This window comes from Aptenodytes forsteri, unplaced genomic scaffold, assembly GCF_000699145.1.
Source record: "Aptenodytes forsteri isolate BGI_AS27 unplaced genomic scaffold, ASM69914v1 Scaffold307, whole genome shotgun sequence".
Lineage (NCBI taxonomy): Eukaryota > Metazoa > Chordata > Aves > Sphenisciformes > Spheniscidae > Aptenodytes > Aptenodytes forsteri.
Window position 1 is genome coordinate 720,951 of NW_008795303.1, and position 8,659 is coordinate 729,609.

An 8,659-nucleotide genomic window follows, 5' to 3' on the forward strand; every position below is an offset into this window, starting at 1 on the left:
GTAGAGCATGGGAAGCTGAAAAGTCCTTGGCTAGTGTAAGCATTACCTAGGCAACAACTAAACATCAGTGTGTTATCAGCTTTGTTCTCATCCTAAATCCAAAACACAGCACTGTACCAGCTACTAGGAAGGAAATTAACTCTATCCCTGCTGAAACCAGGACAGGACAGTAAGATACTTCTGTGAACTCTGCACTTCCAAGATACTCACATGAGACTTGGTGAGGGGGATTTCCAGACATGTGCACACAATAACCCATGCACATTAATCTGAGACCTCCCATCCAGAATAAGGCTACCGAAGATCCCAAAATCCCCAGCAAGTGAGAAATTTCCCTCACTCTGTCCTGATGAAAGATTTCTAAGTAAAATTAATGACAGTTCAAAACTACTGGGAATGGAGGTAGGGTAACTGATGGCACATGCAAATGTGATCTAAATCATCTATGTGATTTAGACTTTCTAAATAGACTGTCTTTATACACTTGTCCTGGACAGCAGATACCACAAAAAACTTGTAGAGGTTCATCTAGGGCTGAATGAACCAGCACCCGACACTGTCGGCAGTTGTGGTGGTTTGGTACAGAGCACCTCTGCAGTCCTAGAACATCCACAAGCACTAACTTCTCTTAAACAACTGGAAGATGCAAAATCACCGTTTTTGTTTTTTTTAAGACAGACATAGCCTTTCTGCCAGCTCTTGTCTTCTTCAGAAAAGATTACTTCTTAGTATGTCTTTAGTAAAGAGGCATCGGTTGTGCATAATAGATCTCATTATCTTTGAATTAGCCATTAGTATCTTTCAGTGATGAACAGATACAAATATTAAATACAGATAAACGTTACATGGAGAAGTTGAGTATTAGAGTCCATTTCTCGAGGGCAGAATTCTTCTCCCTCTGTGAGTAGTTGCTGCACTGTGCTGGAAAAAATCTGCAAACTACTGGAAATAGTTTCAAACACTATAAGGATTTACATACAGTGTAAAAAACCAATAAACTAAATCTTCCAGAACACTTGTGAAAAAAAATTATACTGTATCTGTGTTCTTTAGTAGGCTCTGCAGATTTTTTTAAGAGTCATTTAAAAATAAAATCCAAAAGAAAAAAATCATATTTTCTCTTGTTTGGAAAGTATTTGCAGTTGTATTTCTTGTGTGTGAGCAAAAGATGGATTTTTCAGGTGAGAAAAAATGTAATTTTTAGTGTGAATATGGACAAGAAGTTGTGCTTTTTATCCTGACCTCTATGTTGCTCTTTTGCCATGAAGAAATTCATAATGCTTTTACTGTACTAGTCAATTGTTCTGTAAGTGATCAAAAATAAAAAGAATTTGGAGAAACTTGGAAGAACTGGTACTGTTTAATTGTCTTGTTACAGTATTTATTTTGATAAATACTATCAAGGCATGCCGTTTAAAAATAATAGAAAGTAACTATCCTGAGGAACTAAAAAACTGAGGCTATAAAAAAAACAGAACAGGTGAATTAGTCAAAATTTGAAGGCCAAGGGAAGACCTTTGGCAACACGAACAGTTAGCAGTTTTTTCCTACTCACTACTTACAAGCCCATATTGCTTCTCTGAACAACATAACAAAAAAAGGAAAAAAAATAAAGCCCTAAGAAGAGATTTGAAAACCCCACAAAATAATGGCTATGCAAATTTGGTCATGGATTTTTTTTCCCCACTTTTAATGGGCAGGGTGAGGAATCACTCAGAAATGTTTGAGAAGCAAACCAACAGCTGCAAAAACCCTGAGCTTTAAAAGCATCTTTCCTAAAGCTTCAAATCCAGAGCACTCGGTATAAGTCCATATCTATACCTGAAATGTAATAAGTGCCTTGTTCTTTCATTTTTGCTGTCCTTTTGAGGATTCATGCAAATGTCTGTGAAAGGTAGGTATACCTTGTGCTATCTTAAATCACTCATTCTTGTGGCAGTGTTGACCTCCCAAGCTAAAACACAGTTAAAGAAACCCTGCAGCTGAGATATACTTGAGATGCTGCAAATTAGTGCACTTTCTGTATGACCTTAAAGCTCTGCTTGGGACAGTGGAAGTTGTTTTTAAATGTGAGTCATTTCAGTACTTCTAAAAATCTTCTTAGCTAACACGTTCGAGATTCATTTATTTGTGGGGTGGAGGGGAAACTCAAACCACATCCTGCTTAATGCCAGTTCTGAAAATACGTTTGCTTATTTAATTAAATTATTCTTTGTTGTTAGTTGTATAGTATCTCACTTGAACAGGTATGTTTTTCATGTCTAGAAGATCACTTCTGTAGCATTACTATGTAAAGCTGTCTAGGAGGACAGCATGAAAATCACAGGATAATTTTTATTTCCCAAATGACCCTTGATGTTATACCCTTGAGTTTCAAAATCTTATGGAGTGAATGCTAATCTTCTAGTGCAAGAAAATCTCCTCTAAAAACAGAGTAAGCGCTGGGTTGCAAGAGATAGATTCATATGCTCTGCCTGGCTGTATTAACCACAGTAGATAAGACATTCCTGGGAAAAAGTGTGTCTGAATAGCAAAATGTCCATAAGTATGCAAGTATTTTGTCGTGACTAGAGAACCTTGCAGAAATGTAATGACTTTATAATTAAGAAAAGGTGGAATTAATGCAAGTTTCTGAAAAAGGAGACTCTTGTAAGACCAAATTTGTAATTTTCCTGGTTTATTCATGTTTTAACAAATACAGCTACAGAGAATCATTGGGAAGGAAGATGATTTGAAGACAGCTGGAGACGAAACAGTATTTCGGGTATGAAATAGAGATACGTTTTTCTTTACAAAAGCATTGTCATATTTCCCATGAACTTTGTTATTTTTTTTGGAGTTTTTAGATAAGTATATAAGTATCAGTATTAGTGCTTTAATTAAATGAAAGCACATGATTTGTCAACTACTTTCTAACTGGGAAAGAAAAATGTTTGTCATTTCTGAATCTCCTGATGAAATGTATGCAATTAATGTATTTTATTATGGTGTAGTCACTCCATTATTTAGTTTCTGTAAGCCTCTGTTCCAAAGTAACTCTCTTCTGTTTATGAAAAACTCAGAAAAAACTCTGTATGGCCATATGAGAAAAGATGTCTTTCCAAATAGAAATTGATACCGTAAACTTACCTAAGTGCTGCTGTTGCAGTAATATCAGTTTATTCTGAGTTGGTTTGAAATGTAATTGCTGTCATTGAGGTGACAAAGGCAAGGATTACTTTAGTTAGGTCCACTTCCAGAAAGAAATGGCTTAGATGCAGATCAGAAGAAGAAACAATCTTAGAGTATGATCTTCCAACTGGGTTAGAAGTTCCACTGGATTGCAGACCATTAGCTAATGGCAAACACAGCTTGTCAATGAAAGGAGAGGTAAATTCCTGCTCTCTTCTGGCTGTTTTCCCCTGAATCCTGCCAGTATCACCTACCTTCTTCCCCGAGTGGAGTCTTTGCTAGCTGCGATCACTTCTTCAGTCTCTAGTTAGCACAGAGACAAGATATTCTGTAGCCTGGATGAGATTGAATGAGAACTGAAAACAGAGAGGGGTAAGTCCTGAGCACACTGAAAACACCTCAGAAGACACTGATGAACTGTGGCGAAGGAGGGGGAGAGTACAGATGGATTATCTCCAGCTGTTACTATAAGGTGCTGCTTGCATCAGCAGCACTACTTTTGTTGCGTGCTTAAATTGGATAGTGTAGCTGAAGGACATTTTTCTCACCACAGACTTGCTTTCAGTTGTAAACTGAAAATGGGTGACTAGGCATGGGGCAGCGACTGCTCATGTTGGAAGCATTCAATAAGAAATTCATACAGGGCTCAGCTTTATAAACCTATCATGCATCGGCAGTTTCTAAAAAAGTTGGTCCAGCTCGTGTTCTTTGCTTTTTCACCTGCCTGGGGAAAAAATGGAAGTGGCAGTATTGCTAACACTTTTAATATTTACTAGGCATAAACAAAAACTGTTTTCTGATGCATAAAGGTTTTGCTCCCTCAATATGCATCCGGAGTTCAGTTAAAAATTGTTTGACTAACTAACAACCATCTCCTTTCTTGAATCTTTTCGTCAGTCACCAGATTAAAATAGCTAGGATTAATAGGGTTGTTTGCTCCTCAAAACCAATTTCAATTCAGACTTAACTGCCATGACAGTGAAAGAAAAAGGATCTTTATTCTGCATGAATGCACAGCTATAGTATAAAATTTCCAGAGAGACTTTGATACAGTTGGGCAGATTTAGTTATAAACACATAATCTTATTGGGAGCTAATTAAATACCTGAGCCTGAATGTCTCTATTTTGTTTTTTCTCTTGCTTCAAATTTTGTCTTCAGAACTCTCCATTGAGAAAAATCTGAAGTTATTGTAACCAGAAAATACTATTTAATATGGTTTCTTAGCAGATTATAAATGGAATTATAGTCTGTTCAAAAGAAGAATTAAATAGCTTTGGGGAGTACAGCTATCTTGAAATTCTTCTGGTCTCTATAGTTCTACTTGGCAAAGTCCAAATTATCACTTTTCTTCTAATTTTTATTTTCTTTCCTGTCTCTGTCTCTCACAAAAGAAGTTGATTATCTTTATAAGCAGTGAATCTGACTATACAATGTAATCAGTGCATATGTTTTTACCCCTTATTTTTAATAATTATGGCAGTCATAGTATTACTTTCAAGCAAAGCAGATAAAGCATAAAAATATGGCTTTTAAGTTGACTGTGTTCTTTGAAAGCTGAGATACTGCAACAGAAGTTTGGTGTTTGGGATAGTTCTTTATTTCCACAACGCTTTCACAATTTGCATATGAGTTTTCTGGTTTTTCAAAGTAATCCCAGTCTCATACCAGATGGAAAACATGAAAAACATGACTTATGAAAATAAGGTATAAATGGTAGTCTGCAACTTTATTTAACCACCAGGTATATCCAGGTATGTTCCCTGTCCAGTGTGTAGACAGAGGTCCCAGTCATTCATTTACTGTATGGAGATACCAGTTAATACTCATTGAGATACTGTATTAGGAAAAGAAAAAGCAGTTCGTTTGCTGTGCTCCCAGAGTGCTTGTATCTCTGCCTCTTTTACTGAGACTTTGACTTACGCATCTGAAATTCAAAATTTCACCACTTAGTAGTGGCCCTTGAATGGGATTGCAGTGGACTTTGTTATCCAGATAAATGTATTTCAGTTGAGGGATTTTCTTTTTCCAATATCATAATTGATGCTGGAAGAAAAGCCAAAAAATCTGCCCAGCCTTAACCGGCCCAGTCTTTGGGAATTTCCTTGCTGACTTTTGCAGAGCAAGCAGTCTGATTTACTCATAGCACAGGCATGCATGCACACACTGAAGGAGAGATGCAGGCAGACTTAGAAGACTGGCAACCTGGTTCTTTCTAACTAGACTGGAGAAAATGGTACAGAAGTCAAAAGAGGCAGTCACTATCTCACCTCACCCATCTACCCATAGGCCAAAGGAAATGGTGCACCTGGCTTCCTAGCACAACTGTTCTGCTTCACATGAGACATCCAGCTGAGCATTTGACCATGCTTCGTGGAAGAGGAGAGGCAGACTGCTTGTCTAGAAGTGGTGTAGAGTGTTATAGGAAAGTGCATGAGCTAGAAGAGTTTGGTGTATTTTGAAAAAGGTGTTGCCCAGTGAACAGCACTAGTTGCTTTTGTATTAATGCCCTGAGTTCCTTAAAATAGTGGTACATAGTTCCTTAATAGTGGTACATGCATTAGCATTCTGGTAGTGAAAACAATGCTAATGGTTGCAGATACCTACTGTACAGCCCAGTCGTTTAGATCAGGGACTTTGCTCTTGGGTCCTTCAATTTAGATTAATGAGTTATCAAGTAGTTTCAGTACCTCTAATTTAATATGCTTTGTATAATGGTTAAACTTAGAAGTTAATTTTAGCTATTGTTAGGAAAGGAATGACAATACAGAATGTTCTGTATTTGTTCTTAAAATGGAATTCATGTTGGGAAATAATATGTACGTTGTCTTATTTCCAAATGATTAAACATATGCTTCTGGATTCCATAATGAACACATTTTCAGACAAAGTATCTCATTTACATGGGTTTTTTTAAACATTTAACTAGTACGTGGGGACCCAGCTATTAATCTCTTTTAAACAGAAAACTTTTGAACTAAATTCAGTCTGACTATAAGCAGTATACTTTTAGACCCACACATGGATATTTTCCTATTGATTGTGTATTAGTTGTTTTAACATGTCTACTTTTCTTTCTTCATTATTCATTCACACATTTATCACCACTTAGCTGGTCAGCACAAGGTTTTACACTTGGACCTTTAGACATTGCAGCATTGTGATGCATCTCCTCAGCCACAGAGACTGGGCGGGCAGATAGGCCAGACTGCCTATCTGCTCCCTAGAATTTCAAACTAATTTAAAGGTTTTTTTACCTGTAGCTTCAAAGTCTGTAAAGCCCTGGGCCCAGAATAACTAAAGACTGCCTAAACTGAAGGGAGGAAGATGGTGGTTGACAGCTGTGCTCTTCTAGTGCAGTAATACTCTGTAACAGAGTTGCAGCATATCTGTGCAGCACATTGAATTTTGCCAGAATCTGGTCCAAAACTAAAATTAATATCCCTCCCCAAAAGAGTGTGTCATTAATCTTGTCACCTCTCAGTTCATATGGAATGCACATTTTTTTCTTAACCTGTCTTCTCCAACATAAATGTATATGTTTTGTATCAGCAGATTGAGTTCTGTTGAAAAGCTTTTAGATACTTTAAACCAAGGAGTATTGCAATGTTCCTGCATGCTTTAAAGGAAGCTCTCCAGGCACGTAAACCCCATAAAGAACCAAGCCATGTGGCATCAAAATATGCCACAAATATTAACAAACTCTTGGGTCATTGTTTACCTCACAGACAAGGAAAATATTTTATTTTTTCCACTTGATCTGATGACATTATAACCTCAAGAGAGGCAAAGAAACATACTTTCAGACATCTTTTTAGGTACCTATTTTGCTAGTACATTGAATTTCGATAGCAAAAGTCTCTCCCCCGAGGAATTCATCTGGAAGCCTGTTGTGGTCACAGTAGCATTGCTTTCCATTGTGCAGATGTGTGAGGCAAGGCTACCCCTTTAGTCTCTGCTACTTAACCTAGTCTGAAGTGCTTTAAATTATATAGCTAGAGAAGCCAGATAGCAGTGTGGGCTCCTGACAGGCCAGGGAAAACACGATTTGGCTTTGCACTAACAGCTCTAGTCCTCAGTTCAAAACAGTAAGAATCTGGTCATAATCTCTGAAGGCTACCTAGTGCATTTGCTTGTAAAATTAATTGGAATAAACTGGAAATGGTGCACGTAAGCATGCTCACTTGGCATTTTGTGATTACTGAAACTTGGGATGGCAACCTGAACGTGGACTACCTGGGGACGCGTTCGGACAGCGGGGCGGGGGAATTGGACATAGTCCATCAGGAGTCAGTTTTAGCACCGAGAGCAAGGAGGTTTATGCATGCTGAGAATGGGTGTGCTCTGCCTTTGAAGCCAAGTCCATGTTAATCAAAAGAGCATGCTTCACTGAACGTCATACTTCCTGAGGGTGGGTCCTCATTACAGATTCTCTACTTTTTACGGAAATTAATATTTTTAAAGTATGGAATGACAGGGAGGCAGGGCCTGAATTCTTGTGAGGGACTGTCCCCAGCTGTGTATAGAAGCTGCTTTTCCCAGCTGCCAGCACAGCACCGGTCAGGCAGCCTCAGGCTTTGCAGTGCAACAGTGCCATTCCCTGACTGCTTGATGCAGCAGGATTTGGTCCCTCTCAACCTGCTGGCAACAAGACTAGTTTTAACCTGTTCCTGTTTTTTTCATAAAGTATCTCCTACAATGTCTGCTCCTAGATTAGTTTTAGCCCACTTGGCTGGAAACCGTTTTTATTCTGTACCTCTGTGAACTGATGCAGAACCGTGGGTGACACACTGAAAGCTGAGGACGTCCATGAAGTTACATCTTCTTCCTTGCTAAAGCCACTAATGGTACAGCATAGCAATTCCATGGCATCAGTTGTCATTAAAAAACAACTAATCCCCAGGTAATGGGAATGCTGGATGTTGTTGAATGCTGCATATAAGCTGTTTATTGCTTAGAAAACAGTCCGTCGGATTTCTTCTCAGATACTGTCTGTTATACCCTCTGTAGAAAAAAAATGTGCACAGTTTACCCTGTCTGTATCAGATCCAATGTATTCTTGAATCCTACCTCGTAAGAAAGTGCCTTGCAAAACATTAAAAACTTCAGTATTGATTTACATGATTAAAGCTGATTCATGATAAAATGCTATATTGTTCATTCTGGCATCCACTTGAGGCTGTCTGGGCTTTGCCAAAAAAGACTGCTTTTGGAGATCTGGATCTCCTGGTCTCACTAGCTTGCCTGTTCACAGTTCTTTTGACTAGCTGTACCTGGCAGGATTAATTTCATAATGGATACATCTTTTAAACCTTCTTCACAGAACTGAGTTGTAGGTCAAGGTCAGGTTGGACAGGGCTCTGAGCAACCTGATCTAGCTGAACATGTCAACTTCAAGCTCGAGAAGTGGGTCCGAGTGAACCTCATGAGGTTTAACAAGGCCAAGTGCAAGGTCCTGCACCTGGGTTGGGGCAACCCCCAGTATCAAT

The 8,659-nt window shown here is 38.5% G+C and overlaps 1 protein-coding gene across 1 annotated transcript in view; it reads left to right on the forward strand.

Moving 5' to 3' along the window:
- Positions 1 to 8,659, forward strand: part of MICU2 (mitochondrial calcium uptake 2) — a 75,436-nt gene that overhangs the window by 44,800 nt on the left and 21,977 nt on the right. The window contains exon 8 of the mRNA XM_009279373.1: positions 2,702 to 2,764. Within this exon, the coding sequence (XP_009277648.1) occupies positions 2,702 to 2,764 (63 nt within the window). The remainder of the gene's footprint in view (positions 1 to 2,701; positions 2,765 to 8,659) is intronic.